We start from the raw sequence: 22,556 nt of genomic DNA, 5'->3' as shown, positions 1-22,556 counted from the left end.
TCCATGATCTGTCCATTGATGAGATAGTGTTGGGGTGTTGAGGTCTAATACTATTATTGTTTAGGGTGCAATATATTTTTTGAGCTTTAGTAGGGTTTGTTTTAGAAATGTGGGTGCTCTTGTTTTTGGAGAATATATGTTAATGATTGAAAGTATCTCCTGAAAAATTTGCTCAGTAATGAGTAATAAGTATCCTTACTTATGTTTTTGATAACTTTTGATTAAAAATCTACTTTATGTGATATTAGAATGGCCACTCCAGATTGCTTCTTGGGGCCGTTTGCTTGGATTGTTTCTTCTCAACCTTTTACTCTGAGATAGTGTTTGTGTTTGTCTCTGAGATGAGTTTCCTATATGGAGCAATATGCTGGATTTCGTTTATGTATCCAGTCTGTTAACCTATATCTTGTTATTGGGGAATCGAGTCCATTTATATTAACAGATATTAAAGAATAGTAGATGCTGTTTCCAGATATTTCTGCTTTAGGAGGTAGAATTTTGACTGTTTTTCTTTCTGTTTTTGGTTTTTTTGCTTAGGTATTTTCTTCTTTTTACTAGGATGTACTTTCCCTCCTTATATTGTGTTTTCCACCTATAATTCATTGTAGTGCTTGGTGTGTGTTCAGATATTGTGTAAGTTTTGTTTTGACTCGGAATATCTTAGTCTCTCCATCTGTGGTGATGGAGAGTTTTGCTGGGTATAGCAGTTTGAGCTGACACTTGTATTCTCTTAGGGTCTGTATGATGTCTGTCTAGGATCTTCTAGCTTTCATTGTCTCTGTTGAGAAGTTGGAGGTGATTCTGATTGGTCTCCTTTATGTGTTACCTGACCTCTTCCCTTATTGCTTATAGTATTCTTTCTTTGCTTTGGGCACTTGGCATTTTGACTAATGTGTCGTTAAAAATTTCCTTTCTGGTCCACTCTATTTAGAGTTATGTGAGCTTCTTTAATGTGCATGATCATCTCATTTTTTAGGGTAGGGTAGTTTTCTTCTATGATTTTGATGAAGATATTTACTATGACTCTTAGTTGATATTCCTTGCCCTCTTCTATTCCTATTATCCTTAGGATTGGTCTTCTCATTGTGTCCCGGATATCCTGGACATTTTGGGTAATTAGCTTTTTGGCTTTTGCATATTCTCTGACTATTTTCTCTACATTTTCAATGTTCTCTTCAGCCTCCAAGATTCTCTCTTCTATTTCTTGTAGTTTGTTGGAGATGCTTGCATCTGTGTCTCCTGAATTCTTTTTTATGTTTTCTGCCTCTAGGGTTGTGCCTTTTAGTGTTTTCTTTATTGTGTCCATTTCCATTTTAAATTCCTTTTTTAATTCCTGCATTTCTTTGGTTTTCTTTTCCTCTAGTTCTTTAAGTTCTTTGAGTGTTTTTCTTCTTTCCTCTTTAAAAGCTTATATTTCTTTATGCTTTTCCTCCCATTCTTATTTAAGGATCTTTATCATCATCTTGAGGTATGATTTTGGGTATGAGTCTTAATTTTCTGCAGTGGTTGACATTCAGTTGTTTGCTATGATGGGAGAGCTGGGTTCTGGTGTTGACTGGTTGTCTTGGTTTCACTGGTTTAAGTTCTTTCACTTTACTCTTGCCATCTTGTTGTCTGTGATTATACATGGTCTTGTTGTCAGTGACTGTTTCTTGTCTCTCCTGTCTACCTGACCTGTGTCCCTGGATCTCTGCTGTTCCTTGTGGCAGATGGCCTGAGGACCTGTTCTGCACCCACGGGCCTACGAGATGAAAATCAAGACCCCATGGCAGGGTTCCTGCCCCTCTGATTCAAGTGGGAATAAGTAGCAAACTTTCTGAGTGCTCTGTACAGTTCAAGCTGCTTACTCAAGCTGAGTGCTTACAGTTCACAGTGCAATCTAACCGGCCTGTGTCCCTGGATCTCTGCTCTTCCTGTTGGCAGATAGACTGAGCACCTGTTATGTATGCACAGGCCTGCCAAGTGCCTCTGAAATCCTAAGACAGGTATGCTGCTCTCCTGAACCAATCAAGTGGCAGCCATTCTTTCTGAGCACTCAGCACAGTCCTCTCTGCTTCCCAGCTACTCGCCATACAGTCTCACCAGGACTGTATCTAGGTTTTAGAGCTCAGATGCTTATCTTTTTTATTTTATTATGTTAGATATTTCTCTCCATAGTATCACTGATTTCCTGGACTATTTGTGTCAGAAATACTTAGAGTTAACTTCTTTAAATATGTTTCACTTTCTTCTATTTCATTTTCTACACATATATTCTCTTCTCCAAATACTGAATATTGTTGATAACTTTTGTATATTTTATTCTTTTTTGTACCTCAGTTTTCTTTCTCCACAATTCCCTAATTTACAGTTTCTTTATTTCTTTTATTTATATTCTCCTTTATTGCTTCTGTTTCATATGAATAAAATTCCAGGATCGGGACATACATCTGATGGGTATCGTAGGCTTTTATGATTCTTAATCTAGAAGTCTTTACAATTCAGGGTATGCAAGTATATTCAGCAACTACCAGTCTGACAAAGGTAAGAAAACATGTGGGTGATAATTGAAGATTTGCTTGGTATACCAGGATTGCCAGTGTAGCTATGGCAATTGGAGGATTATATTCTGTCTCTTAATTTTATTTTAAATAAAGATAATTTATTCTACTCACAAGGAAATGCTAGGTTTCTTTATTAAGGTTCTTTATTTTGATCTATGGAAGTTTAAATTTAAGCAAAAGGAATATATTCCTCCAGGATTTGGGAAAAAGCATGTCCATGCAACAGAGATTTTTCTTGTCTCCACCAAGAAAGAAGATGTTGTCTGTTCAATCAAGTCACATTCCAGAGAACTAATTTTCCATATTGTTTCTCCTTTTACACAGCAGAATAAATCCTATGATGAAAATATTTGTTTGTAAGGAGTCTTGAAGTATTCACATTAAAAAATAATAACCAGAATATTTAATGTTTACCTCTAACATTCGTTGGAGTGTCAATTATAGAATTTATCTAGTTTCTTCCCACAAATACAGCTGTATGAATTATGACAGTTACCATTTACTAGTCTTGTCTTAGTTAAAAACACACATCTTCCATGATTTTGTTGGAATTTCCTTATGTTTAACTCACTGAAGAACAAAAACAACAATGGGCAACCGGTGAATTTTGAACATTCACTGAACCACAGTATGTTTTTAAAAATTATGTTCACAAAATTAGACATAATGTTTAAATATTAATCATAAGATCATCACTAATCTGTATTCTAACTCTGATACCATTAAAAAATAAAATCTCTTTATCATAACAAAATACACACTCAATTTCACACTTTCAATTTTTGGTCAGAAGCAAAAACTGATATTCAATATTTGCAAGGAATTATTTTATGTTGAATATGCTTTCCAACTTTTATATCTTGTTGATGAAAGTTATAGGATAAATGAAAAAAACAGGTGTGTGTGACACAGGACACTGTTTTATATGTGATTCAAGTAGAAAGGGAATGATTTGAAATATAATCACATAATCTTTGTAAGTAGTAAACTTTCAAAGCATACTATCAAACCTTTAAAAATCAATTACTGAAAAAATATATTTATATATTTATGCTAAAATTCTTTTAATAATTTCTACATGTAACCCTGGTATTTTTTAAATAAAGTTGTAAGGAACAAAAAAGAAATACAATAACAAATAAAGTTACATAACTAATGTTTTGAATTGTTCTGTCCTATATGCTACACCACATCCTATCTGATTGGCCTTCAAAAAATATAGTAATCTCCAGGTTTGTATATTATAAGTGAAAAGTACACTTAAAAAGTATGTGCTGTCAAATAAATAAAAAATATATTAAAAACAGCCTTAGACCATGGTGGTCTGAAAGGATGCTTGGGAGTATTTCAATTTTCTTATATTGATTGAGGCTCATTTTGTGACCAATTATGTGGTCAAGGTTCAAGAAGGTGCTGTGAAGTGCTGAGAAGAAGGAGTATTTTTTTTGTTTTAGGATGATATGTTCCATAGATATTTATTAATACCAGTTGGTTCATAATCTTTACTAGTTTTACAGGGTCCTTGTACAGTTTCTGTTTCCATGATCTGTCTTTGGTGAGAGTGAGGAATTTAGAACTCCCACTATTATTGTGTGGGGTGAAATGTATTTTTTGAGCATTAGTAGGGTTTTTTTTATGAATATCGGTGCTTTTGTATTTGGACCATATATGTAAAGGATTGAGAGTTTATCCTGACAGATTTCCCCTATAATGAGTAAAAAGTGTCGATACTTATTTTTTTTAATAACTTTGGGTTGAAATTTTACTTTATTCAATATTAGAATGGCCACTCCAGTTTGCTTCTTGGAGCCCTTTGCTTAGAAGTTTTTTTCCCAAATTTTTACTCTGACATAGTGTTTATCTTTGACTCTGAGATGAAATTCGTAAGAAGATAGAAATACTCCCATGCATCATTTCAGATCACAATTGTCTAAGGTTAGTCTTTAATAACAACAAAGACAATAAAAAGCCAATATACACATGAAACTAAACAATTCTCGATTAAATGATAGCAAGGTCAAAGATAAATAAAGAAATGAAGGATGTCTAAAATTCAATGAAAATGAAAACAAGACATACCCAAACATATGGGATGCAATGAAAGCAATACTGAGAGGAAAACTCACTCATAGCTCTGAGTACTTCCAAAATGAAACTGGAGAGAGCATACACTAGCAACCTGACAGCACAGTTGAAAGCTCTAGAACAAAAGGAAGCAGATGCACCAAAGAGGAGTAGATGGCAAGAAATAATCAAACTTAGGGCAGAAATAGACCAAATAGAAATAAAAAGATAGAGGCCTAATATCTAAGGTATACAAAGAACTCAAAAAGCTAGACACCAGAGAATCAAATAACCCTATTAAAAAATGGGGTACAGAACTAAACAAAACGTTCTCAGTTGAGAAATATTGAATGGCTGAGAAATATCTGAGGAAGTGCTCGACATCCTTAGCTATCGGTGGAATGCAAATCAAAACAACCCTGAGATTCCACCTCACACCAGTCAGATTGGCCAAGATCCAAAACTCAGATGACAACAGATACGGGCGAGGTTGTGGAGAAATAGGAACCCTTCTCCACTGTTGGTGGGGTTGCAAACTAATACAACCACTCTGGAAATCAGTCTGGTGATACCTCAGAAAATTGGACATAATACTACCTGAAGACCCAGCTATTCCACTTTTGGGCATATATCCCAGAGACACCTTAGTACACAACAAAGATATATGCACCACAATGTTCATAGCAGGTCTATTTCTAATAGCCAGAAGCTGGAAAGAACCCAGATGCCCTTCAGAAGATGAATGGATACAAAAATTGTGGTACATTTACACAATGGAATACTGCTCAGCCACCAGAAACAATGGAATACTACTCAGCCACCGGAAACAATGACTTGACCAAATTCTTAAGAAAATGGCTGCATCTAGAGAATATCATTCTGAGTGAGATTACCCAGTCACAAAAGAACAGACATAATATGCAGTCACTGATAGTGAGATGCTAACCCCAGAGGTTCGCACTGCCCCAGAAACAACTCACAGACTGTATGAAGTCCAAGAAATAAAGAAAACAAAACAAAACAATACAAAAAAATCTTTACACAACAAAAAAACTTTGACTATTTCCATGTTACATTTTATTTTGCATGTACTTTTTGCTCATTGTAACTATTGGGTTTTTGATGCATACTGTCAAACCTTTAAAAAGATCAAGTACTGACTATTGTTATAGATTTATGTAAAAATTATTTTAAAATCTGAAAAAGTACTGACAAAAATGTATTGTATAATTTTACGCAAAAAAATGCTTGAAATCTGTATATTTATCTTTGTTTTGTAAAATAAATGTGTTAAAAAAAGAAATCAAAGGCCAACTGAAAAAATAATATTTAAAATATGTATGATTTAAATTATTTTAAATTTCATTACCTAAAAAATAGAGTTTTTAAATTGTTACCTTCAACCAAAATTTAGGAGCTGTTTAAAGCCTGGAAAAAATGTAAGAGAAATTATCTATCAAAACTATAAATAGGTAACATGATAGAAATAATGAACTAGCATTAAAACTCAAAGTTTGAAAAAAAAAAAAAAAAAACGAATCATTCAAAGAATCAAAACAAACCAAGAGTTGGTTCTTTGAGAAAATTAACAGAATTGATTAACTCTTAGCCAGAATAACTAGAGGGCAAAGAGAGAGTATCCAAATTATCAAAATCAAAAAGGAAAGTAGACACATGATTACTGAAATTAAAGTAATTCAAGAAATCATCAGATCCCACTATAAAACCCTATACTCAACAAGGCTGGAAAATCTGGAGGAAATGAATGAATTCAAAGACAGATAACAGATACTAAAGTTAAACCAGGACCCTAACCCTATATTCAAAGCACAAACATGTGCAGAAAGAAAATATGGAAAAAATACCCATCAGAATAGCCACAAGAAATATTGAATACCTTGGTGTGACTCTAACTAAGTAAGAGAAGGAAATGTATGAAAAGAACTTCAAATCTTTAACAATGAAAATCAAGAAAGATCTCAGAACATATAATGATCTGCCATGATCATGGAATGGAAGTATCAACATTTTAAAAATGGCCATCTTACCAAAAGCAATCTACAGATTCAATTCAATCCCCATCAAAATACGAACCCAATTTTTCATTGAGTTTTAAAGACTAATGCGCAATTTCATCTGAAATAACAAAAGACCTAGAATAGCAAAATCCATCCACAACAATAAGAAATCATCTGTGGGAATCACTATCTCTGACCTCAAGCTATATTACATGGCAATTGTACTAAAAACTTCATGGTCCTGGTAAAAAAAAAAAAATGGCATATGGATCACTGCAATATAATAGAAGATCCAGAAATGAGCCCTCACATATATGGTCACCTGATATTTGACAAAGGAGCTGTAAACATTCAATGGAAAAAAGGACAGCCTATTCAACAAATGGTGTTGGTCCAACTGGCACTCAGCATGCAGAAGAATGAAAATAGACCCTTTCTTATCTCCTTGTACAAACCTCAAGTGCAAGTGGATCAAAGATCTCTACATTAAACCAGGCACACTGAAACACTTAGATGAGAAAGTAGGGAAAACCTTAGAACACATAGGCACAGAAGAAAGTTTTCTGAACAAAACAGCAATGGCTCCTGCTCTAAGGTCAAAGATTGACAAATGGGACTTAATAAGATTGCAGAGTTTCTGTAAGGCTAAGGACACTGTCAAAAAACTAAATGCAACCAACAGAGTGGAAAAAGATCTTTACCAACCCCACATCAGATAGAGGCCTAATATCGAAGATTTACAAAGAACTCAAAAATCTAGACACCAGAGAATCAAACAACCCTATTAAAAATGGATAAAGAGCTAAACAAAATGTTCTCAATTGAAGAATTTGGAATGGCTGAGAAGCATCTAAAAAAGTATTCAACATCCTTAGTCATCAAAATGCAAATCAAAACAACCCTGAGATTCCACCTTACACCTGTCAGATTGACCAAGATCCAAAACACAGATGATAGAAGATGCTGGTGAGGATGTGGAGAAAGAGGAATACTTCTCCACTGATGGTCTGGTTGTAAACTGCTACAAGCACTGTGCAAATCAGTCTGGCGGTTCCTCAGAAAATTGGACATAGTAGGACCTGAAGATCCATTTATTTCATTTCTGGGCATAAACCCCAAAGACACTCCAATATACAACAAAGACACATGCACCACAATGTTTGTAGCAGTTCTATTCATAATAGCCATAAACTGGAAAAATCCCAGATGTTCTTCAGTAGATGACTGAATACAAAGATTATGGTACATACTTAGCTATCAGAAAAAATGACTTAATGAAATTCTTTAGAAGATGGATGCATCTGAAGAATATCATCTTGAGTGAGATAACCCAGTCACAAAAGGACAGACATAATATGCAGTCACTGATAACGGTTTACTAACCCCAGAAAACTCTGAACACCTGAGAAACAACTCACAGACTGTGTGAAGTTCAAGAAAAGAAAAGAAGAAGAAGAAGTAGAAACCATTGTGCTCAATCCTTACAAATCTTACACACCAAATTTGACTAATTTCCAGTTACATCCTGTTTTACATGTCCTTTATGCTCATTGTAACTTGTAAGACCTTAATGCATACTATCAAACCTTTGATAAAACCAAGCCAAAAACAATTATAAAAATAAATTAGAGGCAGACCTTTATCACTGGTTCTACAGCCATTCCTACAACACTCAGAGGTAGGCAATTACCCAGGTGCTCTAACATGACCAGGACTACAGGTGAAAAGACACAACTTCTGTACCAACACCCAGGTCAACTGGGGGGTTCCCAGCCAGTGGCTCAAGCCATTGTTGTTCTGGATTTATGCCATGAGCAGATCTTTGCTACTGGATCTACAACCATTCACACAACATGCAGAGGGAGCCCATTACCCAGATGCTCTAATAAGCTCAAGAACACAGGTCACATGTGTGCTAATAGGCCCAGAATAACAGGATCACAGAGGAATCTCAGCTCCTGAGATATTTCACACACACACACACACACACACACACACACACACACACACACACACACAAACACACTGGAGCTCTTACATACTCAAGAATCTCGGGAGCTTGTTCACACCATATCTTCAGTATCTCAGATGCAGCTTTACCCGCAGGATCTCTAACACACTAAGGATTTCAGGATAATAGAATCCCAGAATCATAAAACTACAAAGAATCCTGCACTCTGAGGAGATATGACACAATCGAGATCATTAGAATGACAGAAACAACTAAGGAAGATATGACAAAAAGCAAGCCCATGGACATAAGCAGCAAAATCCAAGGCTGCATGGTATCATCAGAACCCAGTCGTCAAACTGAAAGAAATTTTGGATATGCCATCATATTTGAAAAGAAAATTTGTGTTTAAAATGTTATGTTGTGATGATGAAGATAACTTTTGGAAGGACATGATTAACTTCCTTAAAGAATTAGAGAATGAGACAAAAAGCTGAAGGAATTAAATAAAATCATGCAGAATCTAAAAATGGAAATAAACAGTATAAAGAAATCACAAAGGTGTACAATCCTGGAGACATAAATTCTAGAATAGAGATCAGAAATGATAGATGCAAGCATCACTATGAGAATACAAAAGATAGAAGAGAGAATCTCAAAGGGAAAAGATACCATAAGAAATATGGATACAACGGTCAAAGAAAATGTAAAATGCAAAAGGCTCCTAACCCAAACCATCCAGGAAAACTATGAAACAATGAGAAAACCAACCCAAAAATAATAGGTATAGAAGAGAGAAAGGTTCCAAAAATTAAGGGCCAGTAAGTAATGTTAATATAATTATAGAAGAATTGTTTTCTAACCTAAAGAAAGTGAGGCCTGTAAACATAATACAAGCCTACAGAAATTCATATAGGCTGTATCAGAAACAAAATTCCACATATTACATAATAGTCAAACTGCCAAATGCACAAAAGAAAGAAAGAACATTGAAAGCAGTAATAGAAAAATAACAAGTAATGTATAAAGAAAGACCTATCAGATTTATTACAAATTTTCACGGAAATCATGAAAACTGGGAGGTCAATGACAGATGCCACTTATATCCTAAGAGAGCGCAAATTGGAGAAAGTAGAATAATTTATGAAAAAATATGTATACAATTTCTTTAAAGAAATACAGCCCTACAAATTTAAGTAGATGAAAATCTCCAAGAAAAGAAGGGTAACTACATCCTAGAAAAAAGGAAGAAAGTAATCTTGCGACAAGCACAAAACAAGAAAATCAAACAAGCATATATCTACATTTAAGAACAAAAATAACAGAAACAGCATTCACTATTCCTTAATATTTCTTAATATTAATGACTCAATTCCCCAATAAATAATCACAGACCAATAGACTGGGTGCATGAACAGGACCCAGCATTTTACTGCACACTGGAAACACACATTAGTGACAAAACCAGACACTACCTCAGAGAAAAATGGTGAAAATTTTTTCCCAAGCAAATGGCCCCGAAAAACAAGCTTCAATAGCTATTATAATATCAATAAAATTGACATTCAATAAAAAGTTATCAAAAAAGTCAAGAAAGGGCACTTCATGCCAATCAAAAAAAGTTTATCTACCAAGATGAACTCTTAATTCTGAACATTGATGAGTCAAATGCTATGGCAAACACATCCATAAAGGCAAGTTTAATAAATCACAAAGAATACAATGCAAACAGAAAAAATTCTGGGAGATATTATTCCACAGCTTTTATTAGTGAACAGATCATGTAAACACAAACCTAACAAAGACACAGTGAAACTAACAGAAGTAATAGCCCAAAGGGATTGACGGATATCTGTAAGATATTTCATTCTAAAAGAAACAAATATACCTTCTTCTTGCACCACATGATACCTTCTTCAAAATTGATCATATAATTGGTCACAAACATAATTTAACAAATTCACAAAGACTGAAATAGTCCTATGCATTCTAATAAATAAACATGGAATAAAGCTGTTCTTCAACAAAAACAACAAGAAGGCAAAATGTACATGCAAGCAGATCAATAATAATGATAAAGAAAGAAATAAAGAAATTAAGGACTTTTTAGAATTCAATTGAAATGAAGGCACTACATATCAAACTTATATGACACAACGAAAGCAGTACTAAGAGGAAAACTCATAGCAACAAATGCCCAAAAAAAGAAATGAGAGATAGCATACACCAGTACCTTGACAGCACAAATAAAAGCTCTAGAACAAAAACTGTAGCAAAGAGAAGAAGATGGTAGAAAATAATCTAATTCTTGGTTGAAATCAAACAAGGAAAAAATAAAAAGTACTCTACAAAATATCAACAAAGCCAGAGATTGTTTTTTTTTTAAAAAAAAAAAAAAAAAAAAAAAAAAAGATAGATAAATGCTTAGCCAGACTATCCGGAAAGCACAGAGACAGTATCCAACTTTAATAAATCCAAAGTGAAAAGAGAAACAACAGAAAATGTGAAACTTCAAGAATATATGAGATCCTTCTTCAAAAGGTTATATTCAACAAAACTGGAAAATCTTGGTGAAATGGACAATTTTCCAGACAAATAACAGGTGCCAAACTTAAATGTGAATTAAAAAAAAATCTAAACTGTCCTAAATTCCTAAAAAAATAGAAGCAGTCATTAAAAGTCTCCCATCAATGTAAATCCCAGGACCAGATAGTTTAGTGCAAAATTCCATTAGACCTTCAAAGAAGACCTAATACCAATACCCTTCAAAGTAGTACCAAAATAAAAACAGAGAAAATACTACCCAATTTCTTCTGTAAATTAACACTTTTATACCTAAATAAAACAATGGCCAGACAAAGAAAAACAATTTTAGGCCAATTTTGCTTTAGAATATCAATGCAAAATTGCTCAATAAAATTCTCACAAAATAAGTACAAGAACACATCAAAAGAATAATTCACAGTGATCAAGTATGCTTCATCTCAAGGATGCAGGGATTGATCTATATACTATAATCCATCAAGATAATCCACTAATCAGATAAACTCTAAAAAGTGTATGAATATCGCATTAGATGCTGAGAAATCATCTGACACAATTCAAGGCCCCTTAATGGTAAACGTTCAGAAGGATAAGTAATTCAAAGCACATGTCAAAATATAGTAAAAGCAATATACATCAAACCAGTACCTAACAGCAAACTAATGGAGAGAAACTTGAATTTGTCTCACTAAAATCATGGATTAGACAAAGCTGCCCAATCTTGCCCTAGTAATAGAATGTAATAATAATAGTTTTTGACAAAGCAATTAGACAACAAAAGGAGGCCAAAGGATACAAATTGTAAAGGCAGAAGTCTACATGTCTCTATTTGCAGATGATATGATACTATATTTAAGTGACCCCAAAATTCCACCATAGAATATCTAAACCAGTACAACAAGTTCATTGAAGTGGCTGGGTTAACTCAAGCAAATAAATAGAATTCTTATACCAAGAGCAAAATAAGCTAAGAAAGAAAATAAGGAAATGAATCTTCACATTAATCACTAATAATAAAAATGCCTGGTTGTGACACTAGAGAAACAACTGAAAGATCTGAATGACAAGAGCTACAAGTCTCTGAAGAAGAAATTGAAGATCTCAGAGATGGAAAAATCTCTAATGCTCATGGATTGGCAGGATTAATATAAGGGTCATCTTGCAAAAAGGAATCTACAAGTGCAATGCAATCCCCATCAATTTCTAACTCAATTCTTTATAAATTTGAAGAGCAATTTGAAAGTTCATTTGAAATAACAAAACATAGTAAAAATTATTCTGACAATGAAAAAAAAAACCTTCTGCGAGAATAAACATCTTAGACTTCAACTTGTATTACAGAGAACTTATAAAAACTGTATAGTATTGATACAAAGAGTTGATAGATCAATGGAATAGATTGAAGACCCAGAAAGGCACCTATGATCACTTGACCTTTGTCAAAGGAGTCACAACCATGTAGAGGAAAAAGGTAGCATTTTCAAGGAATGGTGCTGGTTCAACTGGAAGTCAGGATATAGAAATAATGCAAATTGTTCTACTATTATATCCTTGTTCAAACCCCACAATTTCATGAACACTAATGCTTTTTGTTCTAAGATGAGAAATCAACAAACGAGACCTCATTAAATTAAAAAGCATTTTATAAGGCAAAGGACACTGTCTATAGGACAAAATGGGAACAAACATTTTCAGGGATAGATCTTTCCTGATCATTCTTATATCCAAAGAGAACTAATATCTAATAAATAGAAGAACCAAATAAGGTATAGTCCAGAGCACCACATAACTCTATTAAGAATGAAGCACAGATCTTAACAAAGAATTCTTACATGAGGAACTGAAAATGGCTATGAAGTACCAAAACAACTGTTCAACATCCTTAGTCATCAGGGAAATTCATATCAAAACAACCCTAAGAATCCACCTCAAAACAATCAGAAAGGTTAATATCAAAATCTCAGAAGACATCAGATATTGTGAGGATTTGAAAAAAGAGAAACACTCCTCCATTTCAAGTTGGTACAGCCACTTTGGTAAACAGTCTTGTGGTTCTGTAGAAATTAGAACATTATTCTACCTGAGGTCCCAGCAATACTACTCCTGGGAATATACCTAAAAGTTGCAAAAAATATAACAATGACAAATGTTCTACTATGTTCATAGCAGCCTTATTTATAATAGACAAAAGTTGGAAATAACCAAGGTGTCCTTCAAAACTTAAGTGAATACAAAAAATATGGTGCATTTGCACAATTGAGTAGTACTCAGGCATTAAAAACAATGACTTCAGGAAACTCTATGCAAATAGACTGAACTAGAAACTATTCTCCTGATTGAAGTTACTCACATACAAAAATACTATATTTGGTATGCATTCACTAATAAGTAGATATTAGCCCAAAAGCTTGGAATACCTTAGATAAAATTCACAAACCATAAGTAGATCAAAAAAGAGGAAAACCAATATATAGATGATTCATTCAATTTTAGAAGGGCAAACAAAATAATCATGACAGGAAATAGAAGTACAAAGAGTGGAGCAGAGGATGAAGGTAAGGTCAATCCCATAAACAGCCACCAAACCCAGTCACTATTGTTAATGGCAAGAAGTACTTGCTCACAGGAGCCTGGTGTAGATGTCTTCTGAGAGGCCTTGCTAGAGCAGTTTTAGGCATCAATGTACTGAAAAGCCCTCAGTCCTGTGAAGGCTTAATTCCCCAATGTAGGAGAATAACAGGGAATAGTGGCAGGAGAAAATGAGTGGGAAGGTCGGGAAGCACCCTCATAGGGCAAAGGTTGAGTATATGAGAAAGAGGGAACCTGGAGTGAAAACCAGAAAGGGGAATAACATTTTAAATGTAAGTACAAAAATTATCAAATAAAAAATAGAAAATAAAAATCATTTTGCATATCATGTGGCCATTTCTGCGACAAACTGTATAAGAAAGTCCTTTGAAAGAACAAACATGATTTGAAGTCCATGATAATTGGATACTAGCTTCAGAATTCTCTGAACACCCAAAAAATAACTCGCAAACCTTAGGAAGCTCAAAAAGAAGAAAAGCCAAAATGTGGAAGCCCCAGGTTTTCTTCAAAAACAAAACAGAAAAAGAAAAAAAAATTATGGATTTTTATTATATGTTAATAAAAATTATTAATATATGCTATATATTATATTATAATGTAAAAAAATTTTGAGTTATAATATTATATAAAATAAATAAAAATTTAATAATTGCAGAATAGAAAGAAAGTCTTTCAAATAAAGACAGTAAAATATTTTCAGTAAGTTTTGGATCCTAGCTGTCATCACTGACATGGACACATACAATATAGAAGTGAGATAGATGGGCCATGTTCCCAGGCAAGGAATGAAAGTTTGCTGAGAAAGTTATCACTGTGGGTACCAGGCCTCAGACAGTTTCTGTAGCTAATGAAGAAAAGCCGTGAATGCCACAAATAAAGTTATATCATGAACAAAAGAAAACAATAATAGTGTATGAAATGCATGAAGTACAGAAAATGGGATTAACAATTACCACTTGACGTGAAGGCAGAGGATGATTCTGAAGATTCAAGAAATATGTAGGTGAGAATTGGAGAATGGGACAGGAGAATATGGGTTAACCAAACTAAGGAGATACAAAACGCCTTATGGTAACCCACTAGTTAATAAGTTTGTAGTTGAGAAACATAAAACAGACAGCATATTTCATTGGTAGTGTAGAGTTTTTGTTTTTTGTGTGTGGTTTTCTATGTGTGTTTATTTATTTGTTTGCTTACTTGTTTGAGGGAGGCATTTTTGTCTTATTCTATTTTTCATTGTTTTCCTGCAGGGTTGATTTTATTTACCAATTTTTGTTGTTTTATAGAGAGGAAAATAACATGATATTGAGTATGTAGAAAGGCATGGAACAGGGAATATACAGTATGAAATGATCAATACACACTCTATGAAAAAAGTTTATTAAAACTAAATAATTTAACTTTAGAAAAGTTATCATTACAGAATAAAAGAAGTTTTAAAATAAAACCAAAATGCAAGGAAAAGGATACCTTCCGAATAATTACGTACTAGTCAGGGAAATGACAAAGATCTCCCAAACAGCACAGGCTATTGCTCCTGTCCTTGGTTACCATAACCCCATGGTAAGACCCTGTGGCTCAAGATACTCCACACATTGACATCAACATATAAAGAACTCAATCTCATATCAAAATGGAAATACCTTCCCATGAGCTGCCTTTAAAAAGTTACGGAGGTGTTTTGCAGGTTTAAGCAGGACTCTGCATGCTACAGTGCTGCCCTGTTCAGCACAATATGTTATATAAAAAACAGATGCTTTCTAATTGGAACAAATGCTTTTTAATTAACAGAAAATAAAGTTAGGTTGTATAACCCAGATCAAAACTTCAAAATTGGAGAGGTTAAAGGCCCTAGTCTTGGTACAATCACTCTGCTAAGTGGTCAGCAGTTAAAAGGAAATATTACCATTTATAGTTATTGTATAATCCTGTGCTGCTCTCAACCTCCATCAGAAAACCTTCTTTACACAGTGAGCCATAGTCCACACAGAGATGCAGAATTGGTCCATGTGCTGAGAAAAGTTGCTTATATGCTCAGGTCTAATGCTCACATCTAAATCAACATCTCCCTCTCCATACCTCTAGCAAAAGTCAGGGAACAGCAAGGTAGAGGACATAGAAAGAATGTAAAAAAAAGTGAAGGCAAAAGTTGTGTAAAATGCAGAGTTGTGTTTAAGATGAAATATTTACAAAGATTATCTCTTCTGAAGAAATCACTATTCTTAGGTGACAGCTTTTTAAAAGGAGAGATGTAATTCTTTTTGAGGGTGTGAGCACCAGTTTTTTTTTCCTTGTTCCAGGAGATATCCTACAATCATGCACATAAAATAGTTACTTATAAAGACAAGCATAAGATGGGCATATGTTAGAGCTTTTAGTAAGACTATGGGACGATGTATTCACACATATATAAGAGATAATTAAGAAAATATAAATTATTAATAAGGATATTCAATTAACAGTTTTATTGCTAATTGGGTGTAAACAAAATCTCAAATTTACACAACAGAACACTTTGAAATGAAGGGTAGTGCATACATATATATTTGTACTTAACAAACAACTCTATAAGGTAACAACCATAAAAAACTGTCAAGTGAATGTCTGAGAGATCCAAAATTACTGTATCAGAAATGATGTTCAGTCACTTCAAAACATTTTAAGTTGTTGACTTTATAATGTTCTTCACATGTTAGAAAACACATTCATGAGATGTACTCAGTATTAAGCTACATTTGGTCAGTTCCTTGAGCATTCAATTTATGTCTGTAAAATTTTCTCAGGTGTAAAATACCTGATACAATATGTCCTTAAGTGTGAGTTCCATATAAAATGAGGCAAGCCATGTGAAATATAAGAAAAGCCTTTGCCCACAATCTTCCCAATTACCACATCACTACTAGGGTCTAAAATATTTAACTTACATTTTATATGGGCTATTGTCAATCCATGCCCATTCCTCATTGTCTTTATTATATGACAATCCAATCCAGTAATTTCCTGGAGTAGTCTGAAGATGAAGAAACCTCTGTAATAGAAACAACACGGCTTCTGATGCAATTTTTGGTCTTTTGATATTGAGAAGACCATGCAGAATATTCCCAGGCATTCCTGTGTCATTTCTGATGTCCTGCCTTCACACTACTCTTTTTCACCATGTTTATTTTATAAAGTGAAATATTACTAGTAGTACATTTAAATAGTCGTTCATTAAGTTACTTAAAATAAAACTTAATGGTGTCATGAGACTTTGGCTTCATGACACGATGTATGACTGTGTTTCACAGACCAAGTCTCGCTATTTAACTAAGCCTGTCCTTTAGCTCACAATCTTCATAGTTAAGGCACAATTTTTTTTTGAAATTTTAGGATTTTCTTTGACTGATATAACAGTTTCTTCATTGCCTCTTCTATGCCTCAACTAAAAATAAAATTCTCAAGAGAGCAAACTTGATTATCAAACTAGTTCCTTAAAAAATTTTTAATGTCCCTGACCATTATGTAAATAGGAAACAAACAGCTATGAAATTTTTTCTTACACCAGTAGGAATGGCTAAAATTAAAAATAAAAGTGATAGCGTATGTTGGCAAGGAGTTAGGGAAAGGAGAAGGCTTCTCCACTGCTAGTGTGATGAAACATTTGTATGAACATTTTGAAAATCAATTTCATAATTTTTGTAAAATGTCAATAGTTCTGTTCAAAACCTAGCTATATCAATCTGGGACATATACCTAAAAGTTGCCCCACCATTCTACAAATACACAATGTCAGCTATGTTCATAGCAGTTTCATTTGTAATAGCCAGAAACTGGAAACATCTTAGATGATCTTCCACTAAAGAATGGATAAAGAAAATATGGTACATCGGCAACTTGAAATTCTATTCATCTGTGTTAAACAAAGGTATCATGGATTTTGCAGACAAATGTATAAAACTTGAGAATATCATCATTAGTAATTTAACCAATTCTCAAAAGTATATGCATGGATTATATTCTCTTAAGTGTGGATATTAGCAATGAAATAATGATGTCCATGCTACACACCACAGACATAAGTTGGTGCACAGTAAGAAGGATATAACCAATGATGCTTCATTCTCACATGGAAGCAAGGAGGGAATAGTCATAGAAGGTAGCAGGAGGGAGGAAACTAGGTAGGATAGGGGATCATGAGAGGAGTGATAAATCAAGGTCAGTTGTGGAGGCATCTGGGGGAGAACTTATCTCCATGATAATTATTGGAAATGTACAACTCATTGGGATTTCTACGGGTCATCTCTGGGAAAATATGGAGACCAGTGATAGGGAAGGGACAAATGAATCAATGGGGTTGTCATTAGTTGTGACTCTATGAAACCTGAGGAAGCTACATTCTATAGACAGGAAGAACCCCAGGGGAGTAATAGTGATGCCAAAAAACTCACAAAACTTTTGATTCAAAACTTATTTTGTCAACAAATAACCCAGACAATGTTTATGGGAGCAAATATTGAGGGAAGGCTATCCAATAGCTGGGACCTATTTTCTTAAAACACCATCAATCCCTGATATTAATGATATTCTGTTATGCTTGCGTACAGGAGGCTACTTCCAGTACCATCTTCTGTGAGGCTCCTTCCAGCCACTGACTCATACATACATTGATATACCCAGCCAAACAATAGATGGAATTGACTCTTTTAGAAGTAAAGGAGGAATGATTGTGGGCCATGAATGAGATACGTACTTACTCCACAGAAAGACCAACACAATCAACTAACCTGGAACTCTAGAACTCTCAGAGACAGAAACACCAAACAAAGAACATTCAAGGGGCTGGACCTTTGCTTCCCTGAACATGTGCAGCTTGGTATGTATTGTCAGTGCAAACAACTGGAGCAGCCCCGATCCCAAAAGCTGTTGACTAAACATGAGTCATGTTCTTGTAGCTGGGCTACTTTGTCTGGCCTCAGTGTAAGAGGATTTACCTAGGCTTATGGAGACTTGATTGCTGGGGTGTGTAGATGATTAGATATCCCAACTTGATCCTAAGAGTAGGAGGGGTAGAAAAGGTAGGAATTATGGTAGGTGTGACCAGGAGTAGGGCAGTGAGGAAGATGTAAAATTACTAAGTGAAATAGTAGTTGTACTAGTACTTGTAATAATAGTAGTAGTAAAAGTAGTAAATAAAATAATAATAACAATTACAAAAATTAAGATTTATTATGGTTATATAATACATGAAAAATTACAGTATTATTTGATATTAAAAATCCTTTTCCTGTTGTTCTGTAATAATGTAATAAATTGATATATAAATATTATATCATGTTATAAATAACATAGTTTTTATAGTGATCCTGCAATTAATTCTTTTGAAAAATATAGTCTTTATATTTGAAGAGATTTCATTAGTTATAATTCAAAGCAAAAATAAAAGAATCTTGGAATCTTTGTCTTTTTTTAAATAGTCTATTCTAAAGAAAGATGTTTTAACAGAACATAAGAATACTATGCAGCAAATATTGTGGACATTTTCTTGAAAATCACCATGTAGCTAACTGATCAAGCATTTACTTCCACATTTCTCATTTTACCTTATTTGAAGACAGGTCCAGGTCTCAATTACTTTCCCTATTATCCTCAGATTACACATCTGATAAAGCTTCACTTCCAGGTTCTAAAGAGCAAACGCTACACAAAGGGGGTTTTTGTGACACTCAATGGGGATAAATATCTGGCAACAACAGTGTGTGCTGAATCAAAGAAATAAACCTCATTAGGTAAAGACATGTTTTCTGAGAGACTCTCTTACAGATTCCTGAGAAAAAGTGGAGACTGAAAGACACAATTATCTCTGTAGTAATGATCATTCTCTCAACAGACTACCAGTTTTGTTCATATGATAGAATATCATTATACAAATGAAAAAAAAAAAACCACCTGGATTCAGTTATCTTACTAATTGACAGATAAAGACAGAGTCTAAGAGAATAAAAGTATGTGTCTACAGTACCAGTTCATCCTTGTTATCTATCTTGAGGAAAGATAAGCTGTAATTCTTGCAGGTCTGTTTACATCCACTCCATGTTTTGTTATCCATGATGAAATAATAACATTTTATACCAAGGCAGAACCAGTGTATTTCAACATCTTTGCCTGTAACAGAGAAGATATAAGGTTAAATTTACTGTTTACTAGTATTCTGTTTTCAGTACAACTCATTAAATAATCTTGTTATAAACGGAGAGAGAAAGAAAGTGAGATAGAAAAATAAAATGAGTGCAATTAAAATCTTACAGGTCTCAGAAAGTGGGATGCTATAAGGCTGATTCCTCTGCAAACTCATGAGCTATGTAAGATTATTAATAACATAGAGATATACAAATGATTCATATATTAATCATGAATACAACAGTAGAGTAAATGCAGTACATACACAGAGAAGAAGACTGTTTATCCGTTAAAGAAAAGTGATTCAGATGGACATGATAACTTATTCCTATATTATGAGCAGGCCTGGTGAGACTGCTCTGTTAGTAGCCAGGGCCCAGAGAGGTCTGGTCGAGCATGCAGAAAGCATCCCCATTCGTTCAGGGAGATAGAACTTTGCCATAGGATATTAGTTTTTAATTGGAGGACCCTTTCATGAAGAAGAAAGTCTCAGACAATCTGTCACCAGGAACAAGTGGAGATCCAGGGACACAGACCAGGTACACAGAAGACACAGGAACCAATCAGTGACAAGACCACATATGATCACAAACAACAAGATGGCAAGAGGAAATCAAAAGAACTTACCCACGGGAAACCAAGACAACCTGGCATCACCAGAACCCAGCTCTCCCATCACAGCAAACAGCTGAAAGCCGTCCACTCCAGAATGAGAAGACTCAGACAAGAAATCATACCTCAAGATGATGATAAAGATCCTTAAACAAGAAAAGGAGTAAAAGCATGAGGAAATAGAATTTTTTAAAGAGGAAACAAGAAAAACACTCAAAGAAATCAGAGAACTAGAGGAAAACAAAACCAAAGTGATGAAGGAATTTAAAAAAGAATTTAAAATGGAAGTGGAAACAATAAAGCAAACACTAAAAGAGACAACCCTGGAGGTAGAAAACCTAAAACAGGAATCAATAGTCAGAGATGGAAGAATCTCCAACAGACTAAAAGAGATGGAATGGAGAATCTCGAGGGCTGATGACAACATTGAAAATATAGACAAAACAGTTAGAAAAGATGCAAAATCCAAAAAGCTCCTAATCCAAAATGTTCAGGAGATTCAGGACACAATTAGAAGACCAAAACTAAGGATAATAGGAATAGAAGAGGGCAAAAAGTGTCAACTAGGAGGCACAGAAATTATCTTCAACAAAATCGTCGAAGATAACTGCCCTACCCTTAAGAATGAGATGACCATGAGCATAAATGAAGCCTACAGAACACTAAATATAGTGGACCAGAAAGGAAATTCCTCCCAACACATAATAGTCAAAATGCCAAGTTCCCAAAGCAAAGAAAGAATACTAAAAGTAGTAAGGAAAAAGGGTCATGTAACATATAAAGACAGACCAATCAGAATCATATCCTATGTCTCAACAGAGATTATCAAAGCTAGAAGATCCTAGACAAACATCATGTAGACCATAAGAGAACACAAGTTTCATCCCAAGCTGCTATACCCAGCAAAACTCTCAATCACTATAGATGGAGAGACCAGATATTCCAAGACAAAACTAAATTTACACAATATCTGACCACAAACTCAGAACTACAACAAATTGTAGGTGGAATACTCAACACAAGAAGGGAAATTACATCTTCATAAAAACAAGAAAATACTTTTAGCAAGAAAACCAAAAGAATAAATACACACAAGTACAATTCTACATCTAAAACCAAAAATAGCAGAAAACAGCAACCATAATATTCCATAATATCTTTTTACATAAATAGACTCAATTCCCCAATAAAAAAAAATATAGGCTATCAAACTGGATACATAACAAAATCCAGCATTTTTATACATACAGGAAACTCATCTCAGAGATAAAGACAGACACTATCTCAGAGTAGAAGTTTGGGGGAAAAAACTTCCAAGCATACGGCCCCAAGAAGCAAGGTGAAGTGACCATTCTAATATTGAAAAAAGTAGATTTTCAACCAAAATTTATCAAAAAAAAGATAAGGAAGGTCATGTTTTTTACTCTATACAGTTAAAATTTGTCAGGAGGAACTCTCAATTTTTAACATGTATGCTTCAAATACAAGAGCACCCATATTCATAAAAGAAACCCTACTAAAGCTCAAAAAATATATTGCACCCCACACAATAATAGTGGGAGATCTCAACAGCCCACTCTCATCAATGGACTGATGATGGAAACAGAAACTGAACAAGGACATAGTGAAACTAGCAGAGATTATGAAACAATTGGAATTAATATATATCTACAGAACATATCATCCTAAAACAAAAGAATACACCTTCCTCTCAGCACCTTCTCCAAAATCAACCATATAACAACCAAGATACAAGCTTTACTAGATATAAGAAGATTGAAATACTCCCATGCATCCTGTCATATTACCATGTTCTAAGGCTGGTCTTTAATAACAACAAAGGCAACAAAAAGCCCATATACACATGGAAACTAAACAATGCTCTTTTAAAAGATAGCAGGGTCAAAGAAAAAAGAAAGAAAGAAATTAAGGATTTTCTAGAATTTAATGAAAATGAAAACACAGCATACCCAACTTTATGGGATGCAATGAAAGCAGTACTATGAGGAAAACTCATAGCTCTGAGTGCTTCCAAAAAAAAATAAATAAAATAAAATAAAGAGGGCATACACTAGCAAC

The 22,556-nt window shown here is 34.1% G+C and overlaps 1 protein-coding gene across 1 annotated transcript in view; it reads right to left on the bottom strand.

The window, feature by feature from the left end:
• LOC308418401 (killer cell lectin-like receptor 7) overlaps nucleotides 1-22,556 on the bottom strand; it is a gene marked incomplete at both ends in the record, with an annotated part of 39,074 nt that overhangs the window by 12,521 nt on the left and 3,997 nt on the right. The window contains 2 exons of the mRNA XM_080913753.1: nucleotides 16,634-16,737; nucleotides 19,708-19,850. Of these exons, the coding sequence (XP_080769879.1) occupies nucleotides 16,634-16,737; nucleotides 19,708-19,850 (247 nt within the window). The remainder of the gene's footprint in view (nucleotides 1-16,633; nucleotides 16,738-19,707; nucleotides 19,851-22,556) is intronic.

The sequence above is a fragment of the Micromys minutus genome (assembly GCF_963924665.1).
Source record: "Micromys minutus genome assembly, chromosome: 3".
Lineage (NCBI taxonomy): Eukaryota > Metazoa > Chordata > Mammalia > Rodentia > Muridae > Micromys > Micromys minutus.
Note: the sequence above shows the minus strand (reverse complement) of the source record. Positions and strands in the feature narration are given on the sequence as shown.